Source organism: Micromesistius poutassou (assembly GCF_964030765.1).
Source record: "Micromesistius poutassou genome assembly, contig: SCAFFOLD_5141, whole genome shotgun sequence".
Taxonomy (NCBI): domain Eukaryota; kingdom Metazoa; phylum Chordata; class Actinopteri; order Gadiformes; family Gadidae; genus Micromesistius; species Micromesistius poutassou.
Window position 1 is genome coordinate 1 of NW_028177639.1, and position 17,599 is coordinate 17,599.

Here is a 17,599-nt window from a genome sequence, read left to right on the forward strand (position 1 = left end):
GTCGGGGGATGGGGTCAGAGCGACAGGATGTCTCATAGGACGTTGCAGTCAGCTGATTTTGCGCAGTTCTCCAGTGTGCGCGTGCAATTTTTTTTTTTTTACATATTTTGTAGCAAACTCTCCACGGACCCCCTGGCAATGCGCCGTGTACCCCACTTTGAGAACCACTGGCCTACACAATCACCACCAACGGAGTCGTTCATTTGGATCTTTGTATTTATGCCTGCTATTTGATTTTAAAACAGGCCGAAGACAAATTGATATTGACTACAACATCGTAAATGTAATATTGCCTTTTGCATTCAGTTTCAGAGCTAAAAAGGATCCGTAGAGGATTTGTGCAGAATGTCGAAATAGCAACTTTGAAAGGTCTGCTGGATGACCTTTTGGCGGAGGGAGTGTTGAGTACCGACGACAAGGACTCTGTGTTGGAGGGCCAGACGACCAGAGCCGACCGGGCTCGGTGTCTGATCGACATGCTGATCAGGAAAGGGGAGAGTGCAAGTCAGGTGATGATTGATCATATGTTGGAGAGGGACAAGCCACTATACATCAACCTGGGTCTGATCCTCCCTCCCAGCCCTGCTGATCGTGTGGGTGAGTTATAACTAGGAATGGGTTTTCTCAATAAGCCCTGCCCACTTTATTCTGACAAGGGCCTAACACGAACCAGAGCAACGCTTCTTTATCCTTTCATCTCCTGGGATCCAACCATTAATTATTGTCGTTTCAGGACATTTGTTTAGACTGCATATCCAAAGCCATTCTCCCTACTTTGTTGAAAAGTGTTAAATAATTATAATTTAAATACCCGAACAGCACAGCAGCAGTCAAATTTGATTTGATGCCTTTGATGTTACAGTAATGTTGCAATGAATTGACTGTTTCAGAATTGACTGCTGAATTGAATATATCTGCACCTCAAACTGATCTGACCTGAGGAGAATAAATGGTGGCTTCAGTCTTGAGGAATGAAGAAAGATTTTTTAAACACTAAAGTCACAACATTGTATTCACTGCATTGGTTTTATTTCAAACTTTGACACATCGCGTGACCCCCACCCCAGTTCCCAATTAAATGAACATAGATAGTGAAAGAGTGTGTATGTGATCTAGACATATCAAGTGTTTATGTGATCTGAACAAAGTATATCAGACAGGAGAAGGATAGGACGTCTTCACTATAGAAATGTCACGTTCACTACTCAAATACAATCCACAGAAACAATATGGAGTTGTGTTTGTGTTCAGGTCTCCAGTCTGCTATGGATGAGGAGAGAGAGGAGGGGGGTCCTACCTCTAAGACCACTCCGGGTAACATGGCCGCCACAAGAGGTAAGAAGAGGATCTCTCTGTCTGTGACTGTTCTCAGAGCTCAGCGGTGATATATCATGACTCCATCATTAGTCTGAGTAAAACTTCTCAAGGTCGTGGATAAAGCACGTTGACAAACTAAGAGAGGTCGAGAAAACCAAAGTTTGAAAGATAAAGACTTTATTATAACTTGTAACACCTGAGTATGTTTGGAATCAGGCTTCATGTTATGTTCCCATTATGTGTGGATTCCTCGTTAAGGCTTTGGGGGGGGGGGGTAGAGAGTGTTTGGTTGTGGTCGGGGGAGGGGGTCGGAGTTACAGGATGTCTCACAGTAACGGACGTTGCGGTCAGCTGATTTTGCGCAGTTCTCCAGTGTGCGTGCGCAAACTCTCCACGGACCCCCTGGCAATGCGCCGCGTACCCCACTTTGAGAACCACTGGCCTACACAATCAACACCAACGGAGTCGTTCATTTGGATCTTTGTATTTATGCCTGCTATTTGATTTTAAAACAGGCAACATTGTAAATGTAATATTGCCTTTTGCATTCAGTTTCAGACCTAGAAAGGATCCGTAAAAGATTTGTGGCGAATGTCGGAGAAGCAACCTTGAAAGGTCTGCTGGATGACCTTTGGGACGAGAAAGTGTTGAGTACCGACGACAAGGACACTGTGTTGGAGGGCCAGACGATCAGAGCGGACCGGGCTCGGTGTCTGATCGACATGGTGATCGGGAAAGGGGAGAGTGCAAGTCAGACGATGATTGATTATATGTTGGAGAGGGACAAGCCACTATACATCAGCCTGGACCTCCCTCCCAGCCCTGCTGATCGTGTGGGTGAGTTGTAACTAGGAATGGGTTTTCTCAATAAGCCCTGCCCACTTTATTCTGACAAGGGCCTAACACGAACCAGAGGCTTCTTTATCCTTTCATCTCCTGGGATCCAACCATTAATTATTGTAGTTTCAGGACATTTGTTTAGACTGCATATCCAAAGCCATTCTCCCTACTTTGTTGAAAAGTGTTAAATAATTATAATTTAAATACCCGAACAGCACAGCAGCAGTCATGATGTTACAGTAATGTTGCAATGAATTGACTGTTTCAGAATGATTGACTGCTGAATTGAATATATCTGCACCTCAAACAGATTTGACCTGAGGATAATAATATGGTGACACAAAAGTGTGTGAAATGTTTGTTGTGGTTTGCCTGTACTGCACATGGATGTGACGTAAATGTGTACGGGACGAGAGCCAGTGTGAGCAGCTCACTTTTGTGTTGTTAACCCTTTAGACAGAAACGCAACGGTGGAGCATTTTTAAGATTTCCACTCTGGAAGGTGGGTTCATTTTTTTGCGTTTTTAAGCCCAGAAAACGCTGTCGCCGTCTAAATGAAAGGCACATCTGATCAAATATTTTGTCGGTTTCATCCGGGAGCGTTGTCGTGTAAAGCCAGCCTAAATTAACATGAACCTAACCTCCTTCTCAGGTTTCTCAGTAGATTAGAACATGAAGAATTTACATCTTGGGATTGAAATCCACTCATCACCTTATTTATTAAACTGATATTAAACATACATAATAAACCATACGTGCTTATAAGATAAAATTGTCAACCATCCCTGGCTTGAGGTAGTTTACATGTGTCACAAACACAATCTTAAGTAATGCATGTATAACCAAATAAAACAAATCCCTATACCAAACACATGGGTTAACATAAAGGTGTAACATACATGAGCATAATGACAATCACTTCTACTCTGACAATCAGTATGTATTCAAACAATTAACATCAATACCACTGTCTGTGATTGTGGAATACATTCATAAAGCAGCCAGTGTTTGAATCTGACTGTAGTATTAATTAGTTAACCTTAACATATAAGTAGGTATAACTTCAGTGAGAGAAAGACTGCAGGGGCCAACTTCAGAGTCAGCAGAGTAACCGGGGTTCATCTCAGAGGGCTGTCATGAGGTGTGAGTGACACATGAATGTCCCTCAGAATGAAGACCTTCATTGACTGTGCTTTTTCCACACTTATTTCCTTATATGGGCAAGATAATGGCTTCCTTTAAGAATATGGTTAATACACTCATACGGCAGGCAATGTTTAACTTTGACTGTTACTGTGTTAGTGAGTTAGTTAGCCATAACATATAGAACAAATGAAGGGCAGATCTGTAGCGTGGCTTGGGTATGGCGTGGCCAAAAACAAAATACTTCTTCACTTGGAGCAACAGAAAATAAAACAATACCTTAATCCCAGGTGTAGGTTGTTGAGATGAGTTAACGACGGCAAAGGCAGTCTCTCACGGAATAATGCAGGCCGTCTCTCTATATTTTGCAAAACTTCGACACAGCAAAGTCTTCGGCATCCAAATATGTCTATTCAGTCTGAAAAACACGCAGGAAACCAATATAAAGTCAGACTCTCGAATATGTTGCGTTAGTTACGCTAACATTGCCATCTTGTGGAACAAAAGCACGGAGACACTCGACGTGGCTTCTCCTCTTCCCTTCTCTCGTCTCTCTCTCTCGTTCGCCCGGTTTGCGACCTTTCACCCAATAAGTTAATCACAGCATACAAAAGTAATAAAACAAAGTACATTTTACATACAGACATCAAAATAATACCTTTCACACTATACAATAAACTTTAGCAATTAAATATTTTCAAACAAAACTCTTAAAAGGAATTAAAACATATTGATCCATCAACACAGCTGTGTATTAGACTACAATTCCCATAATCCCTTTCCCTTTCAACCAAAATAAATAGAAAGGAGATATGAACTACAACCAGTTCTAGAGCTTATTTCTTGTTTATTATTTCTTCATCTTATTTTCTAAGATAATTTTAGTGATGTTTAATTATGAACTTTAACAAATGTACTTTATTAAATCCTAATGTATTAGCACTTATTCAACTAAGATGCTTATGAGCGCTGCGCTACATTTTGAAAACAGAATGAATAATTATTTTGATATTTTATATTGAAGTGCAGAAGAGACTCTTATTTGTCCTGCTCACACTAAATAATAATAATGGGAGATTTTTTACATCCCTTTTTCAACATCAAGATATCTTTCCTCGGGTTAGGGTAAAGGTATCAGGTTAAATTGTTTTAACCAGATAGGGTTATTGTGGGGTATCAGGTTAAATGGTTTGATCCAGATATGTAGGGTTATTGTGGGTCTATCAGGTTACAGAATGTTAAACATATGCTGCAAAATAATTCAGGGAAGAGATGCAACACTATCTTGTTATATCAGCATAGCGAGTCACTTTCCACTGAGTAACTATCATTATTACAACAATCATTGCTACAATCATATTGCTTTTGAAATAACTTCAAAATGCAAAGTCTTTTTTTATAAACACCTGGTACACTAACTAAGTTGTTGATGCTCCGTTTTATGTATAAGAACCCTAGTCATGCTACTGCAGATGTTTTCTGCTATTTTGAGCAATATTAATGATTAAAAAATGCAGATTGGAAGCGTTCGGTGCACCGCCCCTAGCCAATGCACTGTTAGCCATTTGGGCTCTTAGTGTTGCTCTGGGCAAGCTATCTACTGGTTGGTCAACGGAAAAATTACCTAGACGGCTTATTTGATCTGTTTTCATGCAGAAATAGACCCTGGGTTCAATTTTCGCCGGATTTACACTTTAATAATCCTGAACATTTTGAATCTGTAACGCGCAGTCCTTGTTATGACCAGCTCTTTTGACCCAAGTTATAAAGCCTCTAAATATAATGAAGTTGATCATTTAAGAGGAAATATTGCCATGTTTCCACTGATTTCACCATCCACTATCTGATGTCTTCTGTTGTTTTCTCATTTAGGATCTGCTGCTGTTGAGTGCCAACATAAATTCAAGTCTCATTTGAAGAAGAAGCTCAGGCGTGTGGTTGAGGGAATGCCTAAAGCAGGACAGCCAACAGGTCTGGACGACTTCTACACAGAGCTCTTCATCACAGAGGGCGGCAGTGGAGAGGTCAACAAGGAACATGAGGTCAGACTGATTGAAACAGCTTCCAGGAGACAGGCCAAGGAGGAAACACCAATCAAATGTGAAGACATCTTTAAACCCTTACCTGGAAAAGACAAACCAATCAGAACAATAATGACAACTGGAGTGGCCGGCATTGGTAAAACCATCTTAACACACAAGTTCACTCTGGACTGGGCTGAAGGCAAAGCCAACCACGACATACACTTCACATTTCTCTTGACTTTCAGAGAGCTGAATTTACTGAAAGGGAAAGAGTTTAGCTTGGTGGAACTTCTTCATCACTTCTTTATTGTGACCAAAGAAGCTGGAATCTGCAGATTTGACAAGTTCCAAGTCGTCTTCATCTTGGATGGTCTGGATGAGTGTCGACTTCCTCTGGACTTCCAGAACAACCAGACCTGGACTGATGTCACAAAGCCGACCTCAGTGGACGTGCTGCTGACAAACCTCATCAGGGGAGACCTGCTTCTCTCCGCTCGCATCTGGATAACCACACGCCCTGCGGCAGCCAATCGGGTCCCTGCTGAGTGTGTTGACATGGTAACAGAGGTGAGAGGGTTCACCGACCCACAGAAGGAGGAGTACTTCAGGAAGAGATTCAAAGACAAGGAGCTGGCCGAAACAATCATCTCCCACGTCAAGAAATCACGAAGCCTCCACATCATGTGTCACATCCCAGTCTTCTGTTGGATCACTGCTACAGTTCTGGAGGACATCTTCAAAAAATCTCAGACAGATGAGATGCCCAAGACCGTGACTCAGATGTACAGCCACTTCCTGAGGGTTCAGTTCATACAGGGGGACAGGAAGTACCATGGGAGAGCTGAAACAGATCCAGACTGGAGTTCAGAGAGCAGGGAGATCATTGTTTCTTTGGGAAAACTGGCGTTCAATCAGCTGGAGAAAGGCAACCTGATCTTCTACAAGGCCGACCTGGCAGAGTGTGGCTTCGATATCGGAGCAGCCTCAGTGTACTCAGGAGTGTTCACCCAGATCTTTAAAGAGGAGCGTGTGCTATACCAGAAGAAGGTGTTCTGCTTTGTCCATCTGAGCATCCAGGAGTTTCTGGCTGCCCTTTATGTCTTTCTGTCCTTCATCAACAATGGTGTCAATCTGCTCTCAGGACAACGAAAATTCCTGAGGTCTATTCTTGTTCGAAACAAACAAACAGAAAAAAGAAAGCTCAAACTCTACCGGAGTGCTGTGGACAAGTCCTTACAGAGTGAGAACGGACACCTGGACTTGTTCCTCCGGTTCCTTCTGGGCCTCTCTCTGGAGACCAATCAGATTATCCTACAAGGTCTGCTTGGACAGACAGGAAAAGTTCATGTAAGCTCATGTACCAATCAGGAAACGGTGTCTTACATCAAGGAGAAGATAGGTGGAGATCTTTCCCCAGAGAGAAGTATCAATCTGCTCCACTGTTTGAATGAGCTGAATGACCGTTCGCTAGTGGAGGAGATCCAAAAGTACCTCACATCAGGAAGTCTCTCCAGAGAATCTCTCTCCCCTGCTCAGTGGTCAGCTCTGGTCTTCATCTTACTGACATCAGAAGAGGAGCTGGACGTGTTTGACCTGAAGAAATACTCTGATTCAGAGGAGGGTCTTCTAAGGCTGCTGCCAGTGGTCAAAGCCTCCAAAACATCTCTGTAGGTTCACTTATAACATGTATAACAATACACACAACACAATATACATAAAACTGGAATATAAGGTTAAAATAATATGCATAAGTAGGTTGTATAACATGTATTACTATTCTACTCACAACATAATAAACATACTAGAAGAATATAAAATTATAATAATATACAAAACATAGGTATAATGTATAACAGTACACATAAGAGCATATTAAAAATAACATAATATAGAAGTAGTTTTACACCTGAAACATAATATGTGACACAGCTTTGTCTCCATAAAGTATCAATAAAGCTTTAACGTGTCCTCCAAATGGAATGATGAATACACTTTATAAATGTGGTTACTTTAGTACGAACTGCTCTCAACCAGGAAGAGTAAATGGTGTGTGTGTGTGTGTGTGTGTGTGTGTGTGTGTGTGTGTGTGTGTGCAGGTTGTCTGGCTGCCTGATCACACAGGAAGGCTGTGCTTCTCTGGCCTCAGCTCTGAGCTCCAACTCCTCTATTCTGAAAGAGCTGGACCTGAGTACCAATGATCTGAAGGATTCAGGAGTGAAGCTGCTCTCTGCTGGACTGGGGAGTCCACACTGTACACTGGAAACTCTCAGGTCAGTTATCAGCCTCTTCTTCAAACTGGTTATTCTAGCTTCCAGTAAGTGCTGCTCCTGCCTGATGCATTTCTGTTGCTCTTTTCCCTGCTGACAAAACATTCCATGGATCTGCATAATGTTAGAACATGTGAAGAAACTGTCTTAGCGTACCAAACACAGCAGAGTTCTCCTGACTGTAACCGAACAATATCTCATCTGAGTTGTAGCTATTGAGAAAGGAGCATTTGTTTAAGATCCTGTTTCACATCCATGTGAAGGAAGTTCTACTGTCTTTGATGATGTCATCTCCCCACTTCCTCTTCCTGTTCTCAGACAGGGTGACACAGCTTTGTCTCCATAAAGTATCAATAAAGCTTTAACTTGTCCTCCAAATGGAATGATGAATACACTTTATAAATGTGGTTACTTTAGTACAAACTGCTCTCAACCAGAAAGAATAAATGGTGTGTGTGTGTGTGTGTGTGTGTGTGTGTGTGCAGGTTGTCTGGCTGCCTGATCACACAGGAAGGCTGTGCTTCTCTGGCCTCAGCTCTCAGCTCCAACTCCTCTATTCTGAGAGAGCTGGACCTGAGTACCAATGATCTGAAGGATTCAGGAGTGAAGCTGCTCTCTTCTGGACTGGGGAGTCCACACTGTACACTGGAAACTCTCAGGTCAGTTTTAGTCAATGGACAAACATTTACACCACAAGGTTCAATATCAGAAGACATTTAACAGATTTAGATCCATAAAAGTGTGCACGTAAAGTGAAGCAGCACGCAACTGACACCCCCACGCGGACAAATGCCATCTTTGCTCTCGTGCTCGAAAAGTATTTTCCTGCTCACTCGGTTATTCATTCTCCTTACAACACAATATACATAATATTGGAATAAAACGTATAATTATCCACAAAACATCTCTGTAGATCTACTTCTTATTTCAGTACTATGAATAACATGTATTCTTTTGTAATACATGTTATTCATAGTACTGAAATAAAAAGTAATATTAATATTAGTGCTGTCAGTGAAACGCGTTATGAACGGCGTCAACGCAAACCCATTTAAACGGCGTCACATTTTTTATTGTGACATTAACGTTCTTTAATCTGCGGGAAAAACCGCCCAATCTGGCAACACTGCCTGAACGTCCTCACGCTCTAGCGTCAACGTAAATCAATGAGACCAACTGAAAACAAAGCTGTATGAAACTTAAACTGTGATTCTGAATAAAGTATAAATGATATTGAAATTCTGTTTCGATATTATAGAAAATATATTTTATAAAGCTTTAACTTGTCCTCCAAATGGAATGATGAATAGGCCTACACTTTATAAATGTGGTTACTTTAGTACAAACTGCTCTCAACCAGAAAGAATAAATGGTGTGTGTGTGTGTGTGCAGGTTGTCTGGCTGCCTGATCACACAGGAAGGCTGTGCTTCTCTGGCCTCAGCTCTGAGCTCCAACTCCTCTAGTCTGAGAGAGCTGGACCTGAGTACCAATGATCTGCAGGATTCAGGAGTGAAGCTGCTCTCTGCTGGACTGGGGAGTCCACACTGTACACTGCAAACTCTCAGGTCAGTTTTACTCAATGGACAAACAGTTACACCACAAGGTTCAATATCCATTAGATCCATAAAAGTGTGCACATAAAGTGAAGCAGCACGCAACTGACACCCCCACGCAGACAAATGCTGTCTTTGCTCTCGTGCTCGAAAAGTATTTTCCTGCTCACTTGGTTAATTATTCTCCTCACAACACAATATACATAATATTGGAATAAAACAAATAATTATGCACAAAACATCTCTGTAGATCTACTTTTTGTTTCAGTACTATGAATAACATGTATTATTTTGTAATACATGTTATTCATAGTACTGAAATAAAAAGTAATATTAATATTAGTGCTGTCAGTGAAACGTGTTATTAACGGCGTTAACGCAAATCCATTTAGACGGCGTCAATTTTTTTATTATGACATTAACGCTCTTTAATCTGCGGGAAACCGCCCAATATGGCAACACTGTCTGAACATCCTCACGCTCTAGAGTCAACGTAAATCAATGAGACCAACTGAAAACGAAGCCATATTAAACTTAAACTGTGATTCTTAATAAAGTATAAATGATATCGAAATTCTGTTTCGATATTATTATAAAAAATATATTTTATAAAGCTTTAACTTGTCCTCCAAATGGAATGATGAATAGGCCTACACTTTATAAATGTGGTTACTTTAGTACAAACTGCTCTCAACCAGAAAGAATAAATGGTGTGTGTGTGTGTGTGCAGGTTGTCTGGCTGCCTGATCACACAGGAAGGCTGTGCTTCTCTGGCCTCAGTTCTCAGCTCCAACTCCTCTATTCTGAAAGAGCTGGACCTGAGTACCAATGATCTGAAGGATTCAGGAGTGAAGCTGCTCTCTGCTGGACTGGGGAGTCCACACTGTACACTGGAAACTCTCAGGTCAGTTATCAGCCTCTTCTTCAAACGGGTTATTCTAGACCAGTAAGTGCTGCTCCTGCCTGATGCATTTCTGTTGCTCTTTTCCCTGCTGACAAAACACTCCATGGATCTGCATAATGTTAGAACCTATGAAGAAACGGTCTTAGCGTACCAAACACAGCGGAGTTCTCCTGACTCTAACCGAACAATATCTCATCTGATTTATAGCTATTGAGAAAGGAGCATTTGTTTAAGATCCTGTCACATCCATGTGAAGGAAGTTCTGTCTGTGATGATGTCATCTCCCCACTTCCTCTTCCTGTTCCCAGACAGGGTGACACAGCTTTGTCTCCATAAAGTATCAATAAAGCTTTAACTTGTCCTCCAAATGGAATGATGAATACACTTTATAAATGTGGTTACTTTAGTACAAACTGCTCTCAACCAGAAAGAATAAATGGTGTGTGTGTGTGTGTGTGTGTGTGTGTGTGTGTGTGTGTGTGTAGGTTGTCTGGCTGCCTGATCACAGAGGAAGGCTGTGCTTCTCTGGCCTCAGTTCTCAGCTCCAACTCCTCTAGTCTGAGAGAGCTGGACCTGAGTACCAATGATCTGAAGGATTCAGGAGTGAAGCTGCTCTCTGCTGGACTGGGGAGTCCACACTGTACACTGGAAACTCTCAGGTCAGTTATCAGCCTCTTCTTCAAACTGCGTCTTGGGGTTGTTTAATATGTAAGGGATGATCCACGACTAGGTGGACTGTTATCAATATCGATATGTATGTTATACGTGATGTAACTCTGGCCAGCTGATGTGAGGGTTAGGGGTTGTTGACCTGTTAACTGCTAGTATGTTATGTTATGTAACTCTGGTCAGCTGATGAGAGCTGAGGAGTTGTCATTAGTGTAGACATGGTGATGAGGCTTTAGCCGTGCTGTGATCTGAATATAATGCACCCCTCTCCACTAAAACATCACTGGCCGTGGTAAAGTGAAACATATTGAACAGTAAAGATGTCCTTTATTAATGTGGCGGCGTGGAGGCTCTCAATGTGAATCTTAGGTTGCTCGACAACGCCACCTTGGGAATTGCACCCAAGGAATTATTACATATTATTTTACATTGATCAAAAACACAGGTTTGTTCCACTCAACAGGCAAGACATGTGGTTCCCAGTTTACAAAAATACTTTGTTTAATAAAATACATATATTATCACAAAAATGAGCATTCATCCCAACTAATAAACAAGGAGCCTAATCAGGGGCTGAGGCCTACTGGTGGGGAAAGAGCAGGTGAAGGGGAAGGGGACTCAACAGGAATAAATTAAAGGGAAAGGGTTCACCCAGACACACGTGGCAGTCACACACTGGCATCACCAAATCCAAGGAAGCACAGCACACAAGAATGAGGGACACCACCACCCACGTCACCAGCACCACCACCAGCCTGCAGCCACTGAGAAGGAAACAAAAAGGAAGTTACAACGGAAATAATATTTACAAAAAATGTACAAAGCAATATACTACATGAAGCAGGAAATAGTTCACAAAATAAACTTAGCAAAACAATTTACTTAATCAAAATAATAAAGTACAGAAAACAAAACAAAATTAAGGGATTAACTCCTCAAAATCATTGGGCTCAAATTAAAGGGATAAACAGGTTAAAAGTGTGGTGTCGGCAGTCCACCATGCAAGCCGGCTGTAGCCAAAAGCCAGCAACAGCAGCACCACCAAGCAGCACAGAGCAGCAAGGAATAAGTGGCTGCCGGAGACAAAGCAGGGGACAACGTCGTATATAGCAGCAGAGACAAACGGTGTGATTAGCAGCAGAGGCCCCAATCAGCTGGTGGCGGAGTCAGATAAATCGCCACCTATAGATTTCAGCCAGCTGATGAGCGTTCCCTGTCAATAAGCTACATTTATCAAGGCTTTTGGAGGCTAGATTTAAGGTAGTATACCCGTTTTCAAAGTCAAACCTGCACAGGGAGAGGGAGGGAGAGAGGGAGACACACGGCAGGGGACATCTACCTGTGACCACACTAGCATTAGCTACAGGATAGCATTCGGTGTAACACGGAGAGAGAGGACACTTACCGCTCGAGAGAACCAGCGACTAAATGGAGCACGGAGTCGCTGCTCTGCAGTGAAAACACACCGGCTTTAAGCATGAGGACACAGTGATAAATGAAACGAAACAGTAGCCGCAGCAGGGGCGCGGAGCATTACCTGCACGGGCAAACACCTGACCCGGAAATGATGCATCAGTGAGAGCACAAGAAGGAGGGCCGTACTTATGTACTGCCGCCCTAGTGGTCAGCTGACGCAATTAACTGCAGCAAGGCAACCCTATTTCTATGCTGCTACATTAACATCATATTAGTTTGGTGTAGTGCTGCTCATGTCCGATGCATTTCTGTTGATCTTTTCCCTGCTGACAAAACACTCCCTGGTTCTACACAATGTTAGAACCTGTGGATAAACGGTCTTAGCGTACCAAACACAGCGGACTTCTCCTGACTCTAACAGAAAAATATCTCATTGTCCTCCATATGGAATGAATACACTTTCTAAATGTGTTTAATTTGGTACAAACTGCTAAATAGAATAAATGGTGTGTGTGTGTGTGTGTCTGTGTACACACAGGTTGTCTGGCTGCCTGGTCACACAGGAAGGCTGTGCTTCTCTGGCCTCAGCTCTGAGCTCCAACCCCTCCCATCTGAGAGAGCTGGACCTGAGCTACAATCACCCAGGAGACTCTGGAGCTGCGCTGCTCTCTGCTGGACTGGAGGATCCACGCTGGAGACTGGACACTCTCAGGTATGGAGAGGACAGCTCACCATTCAGGGACAACGTCTCCTATAAGGGTTCAAGCCGCTGCTAGATGAAGTGTTTTCAAAACGCAGTTGTAACGCATGTTGTGTAGAAAGTGATGAGACGGCAGATTAGGATTCAGACAACTTTTATAGAATTATATTTATTGATAGTTAGTGCAACACATTAACATTTGGTGTATTGCTGTGTTTGGCACTAACTGTCTGGTGAATGAATGTGTTGGTTTAAAACCAGACGTTTGAGTGTTTGTTTTTTGATTGGCCGATGATTGGTTAGCATAGAGCTGGACGTTAACATGGAGCCAGGTATGATGAGTCAGTAAATTAGGATTCAGAGTACTTTTATAAAATATTTATTGATAGTGATTGCAACACACTCATATTTGGCGTGGCCTAACGATTGTATTGGCGCGGAGTGTGTGACCCACGCAGTCAGCTGACGAGGTTAGCTGTCTGTCCTTAATCAGTTAACAACGTTACGAACCACCGAGCCATCAGCGAGTTCTGGTTGATTATGTGCTTAATCACGAGTGAATAATAATACTAACGTGATACTAACATGAATGCAGCGGAGCCATCTGCACACTCTCTCTTTGTTAACATGTGAACAATGTTTCCCTGTTTAAAGACAACATGCTGCTCTCTCTTTGTTAACATGTGAATAATGTTTCCCTGTTTAAAGACAACATGCTGCTCTCTCTTTGTTAACATGTGAATAATGTTTCCCTGTTTAAAGACAACATGCTGCTCTCTCTTTAACATGTGAATAATGTTTCCTGTCTAAAGACAACATGCTGCTCTCTCTTTGTTAACATGTGAATAATGTTTCCTGTCTAAAGACAACATGCTGCTCTCTCTTTGTCTCCCCAGTGTGGAGCACGGTGGAGTGTGGAGGCTGAAACCAGCTCTACAGAGATGTAAGTGTCCATTTTGTTTGATTCATCTCAACACACACTAACTTTAGAGACTAAATGGCTACCGTAAATAATATAATAGAGGAGCCAACACTCCAGGGATAGATATCTAAACCCGCCACACGCCATATAAATGGCATTCAATAATCACTTTGAGAGACGTATTCCTTTGAGACATTTCATATACTTGGTGTAGGCCTGCTTGTTATATTGTAGACTATATAATATAAACAGAACTCAGCTGGGTTTGGAAGGAGCTTCCAATTTTTTTTACCTTTTCTAGCAATTTGAGAGAAATTGTAGCAAGTTTAAACTATATATTGAGCGATGGCTCCTGGCTCTAGGACGGTTCTATACATGGTCTCCCTGACATGTAAGGTCTTAACGGTCTGAAGCCTTTACCAGGATAAAGGCAGATCTAGAACAATCTACACCCATAACCCTCTCTGTCAATTTGCCCTCATTCATAGATAGCATGGCCTACCGCAAAACCGGGACGTCTGGTCACCCTAAATGAATGATGATCGGGCGGGTGCGGGTATCAGTTGTTGAAAAAAACGTTGCTGCTGGTGGATTATTGATATTAAGCAGCAGGTGTGGATGACATTACAGCTCATCCGCACATCTCTCTAGACTTCACTGCGCTACGCCCTAACCCTGACCCTCACCCTGACCCTGACCCTGACCCTAACTCTGACCGCCATTATAATGCCTAGACTAGTATAGGAACTCGGGATCCATTGTTATTGACACTTTGTTGCTGCGTTGTTGCTGCATGTGTCGTGAACCGATTTCCTGGCACTGTGGTCGTATAGTGTGACATGTTAAATCATAGTGTGACATGTTAAATAATAGTGGGACATGTTAAATCATAGTGTGACATGTTAAATCATAGTGGGACATGTTAAATCATAGTGTGACATGTTAAATCATAGTGTGACATGTTAAATCATAGTGGGACATGTTAAATCATAGTGTGACATGTTAAATCATAGTGGGACATGTTAAATCATAGTAGGACATGTTAAATCATAGTGGGACATGTTAAATCATAGTGTGACATGTTAAATCATAGTGGGACATGTTAAATCATAGTGGGACATGTTAAATCATAGTGGGACATGTTAAATCATAGTGTGACATGTTAAATCATAGTGGTACATGTTAAATCATAGTGTGACATGTTAAATCATAGTGGGACATGTTAAATCATAGTGGGACATGTTAAATCATGGTGGGACATGTTAAATCATAGTGGGGCATGTTAATGCGCTTTGGGTGGCCACTGGTTACAAGAAATGCGCTGTATAAATGCAGTTCATTTACCATTAACCATGCTGCTATCCACCAATGAGGCTGTTAACTATACATGTTCTACTGTTATGCTGCCTATGTAATGAATTACACAACCAAGCAATGAGAAAGGCTTGTAATTTAGACTTTAGACACATTGACTTACCTGTTGATAAGGAAGCAGGCAACTTCAGAGTCCTTTTGAAAAATCGTAATCCTTCATTAGCTCTTTAAACCTGGGAAGAGCTAATACATTTCTTAAAATGCTACAGTGTCCCTTTAAGAGAAAAAAAGCAATTGATCGTGATTAATCACAGCAAATTGTGCGATCAATTGACAGCACTAAGATATATGTGTGTGTGTGTGTGTGTGTGTACACACCTACCAGTTCTCTGGTCCAACAGTTCAGGGCTGATTATGGTCCCACGTTCACGCAACGACCACGCAGACGCTTCAACGCAGTCGTGAACCTTTATGGTTCTGCGTCGGGTTTTAGTGAGCAGACCAATCACAGCCCTTGCTGCTGCGTCGCCTCGACGGAAGGTGCCATTTTTTGGGAGGCGCACATCAGGCCCTTGTGGTGGACGCAAGGAGGGTCCGCAAGGACGTAACTGTGTGTTCACACCAAACGCAACGGCGCGACACGATTCCATACAAAGTCAACGTAGAGACGCGAATCTGCGAAATTTGTCACGGCAAAAACCTGCGGCAAGATTTGATTGACGGCGCGACATTTTGCCCTGTCACGGGCGAGCGCGTTCACGAGGATTTGCAGCGCGAAAATTTTTGCTGAAGTTGAAATATTTCAACTTTGCCGCGGTATTCGTGTCAGACAGCCAATCAGCGTTCACTCCCTGGGTGAAGTAACGTGGGTGAAGTAACGTAAAACAGCCAATCAGCGTTCAACCAGCCGGGCCAACCGTTCCCTGCACTCCACAGTGAACCGCAGCTTGGAGGAGAAAGTGATTGTTGCCGTTTGCGACTCCTGGAGCTCTATATATAATATGATATTATATAATATAATATATAAATATCTATATACTATATTTAAGCAATAGATCACTTCAGTCAGTGGTATACGGTCATTATACCACAGTGTGACTGTGACTGACTGAAGTGATCTATTGCTTTTATAAAACGGTTACGTAAGTATGGCGAAATGAAAGTCATAGACACCCTCAATTTTGAAAAAGCTAGAAAGTCGGAAAAGCATTTTTTTTAACGAATACAAAAAAGTAGTCCCTCCTGGCTGCCGGCAAAGTGTACGGCGGTTGCTATGCAACACACTGTAGCGTCCTTCAGAGAGAAGGCTAGAGACGGTAGCTCGGTTCGCCGGCAATTTAGCCTACTATCGAGCAGTTCACTCAGCGTGTGCCTATTGCGTTACAACATTTCCACCCCCCTCCAGCAATCAACATGTTTTTTAGGCTTCAGTGAACTACGCTATTGCTTTTATATATAAATAAACAACAGTTCGAGTTAGGCGCGGAGTGATACTGAACTCTGTAAACTGAACGGGCGTCATAGCTGTGTGTATACGCTCATTATACAACGGTTGGGAACCAATCAGATCGCTTGATTTAAGCCACCCGTTTTATAAATATATATATTCATAAATGTATGTGTATATATATACACGTATACAAAATTATATATATATATATATATATATGTATATATATAATTTTGTATTTATGCATGTATGTATATATATATATATATATATATATATATATATATATATATATATATATATACACGTGTGTATATACCAACTGAAAACAAATCCTCATCCGCTTATCCGGGGTCGGGTCGCGGGGGCTCAAGCATGAATCAGCATTTTTTTAATTTTCCAATGCAAATGAATGGGGGGATTTTGGGCGAATAACCTGGAATATCTCGGGAATTATGAATAATATCATGTCTTGTTCTCCCGTCAGATGCCTGTGAACTCACACTGGACCCAAACACAGCCAACGGACAACTCTCTCTGTCTGAGGACAACAGAAAGGTGACGCGGGTCAGAGAGTACCAGTCGTATCCGGATCACCCAGAGAGATTTGACTACTGGTCCCAGGTGTTGTGTAGAGAGGCTCTGACTGGCCGCTGTTACTGGGAGGTAGAGAGGAAAGGAAATGTTTTTATAGGAGTGACATACAGAGGAATCACAAGGAGAGGACGGGGTGATGACAGCAGGCTTGGAATGAACAACAAGTCCTGGAGTCTTGTTTGTCATGATGAAGGTTACTCTGCCTGGTACAACGGTATAGAGACAGCCATACGTCTCCCCTCCGCTGGCTCTACCAGAGTAGGAGTGTATCTGGACCGGCCTGCTGGCACTCTGTCCTTCTACAGAGTGTCCCGAGGTGGAGGAGGGTCCTCAGACACACTGACACACATCCACACCTTCAGGTCCACCTTCACCCAGGAGGACCTCCTCCCTGGGTTTTGGGTAGGGTGGCCGTGGCGGGCGCCGGGGGTTCACTCAGTGTCTCTGTGTCGGCTGTAGAAAAAAAAAGGGCGGACAGGCGG

The 17,599-nt window shown here is 42.4% G+C and overlaps 1 protein-coding gene across 1 annotated transcript; it reads left to right on the plus strand.

The window, feature by feature from the left end:
- Positions 1 to 1,255: 1,255 nt before the first annotated feature.
- On the plus strand, positions 1,256 to 17,576 carry LOC311375845 (NLR family CARD domain-containing protein 3-like; the record flags this gene model as incomplete). Its single annotated transcript, XM_084490881.1, has 11 exons — positions 1,256 to 1,335; positions 1,870 to 2,154; positions 5,173 to 6,968; positions 7,452 to 7,594; positions 8,077 to 8,250; positions 8,984 to 9,157; positions 9,876 to 10,049; positions 10,535 to 10,708; positions 12,673 to 12,846; positions 13,731 to 13,758; positions 16,989 to 17,576. Exons 1-11 carry the CDS (start codon positions 1,266 to 1,268, stop codon positions 17,574 to 17,576), a joined length of 3,780 nt encoding a protein of 1,259 aa, XP_084347007.1. The 5' UTR covers positions 1,256 to 1,265.
- Between the last annotated feature and the right edge of the window lie 23 nt (positions 17,577 to 17,599).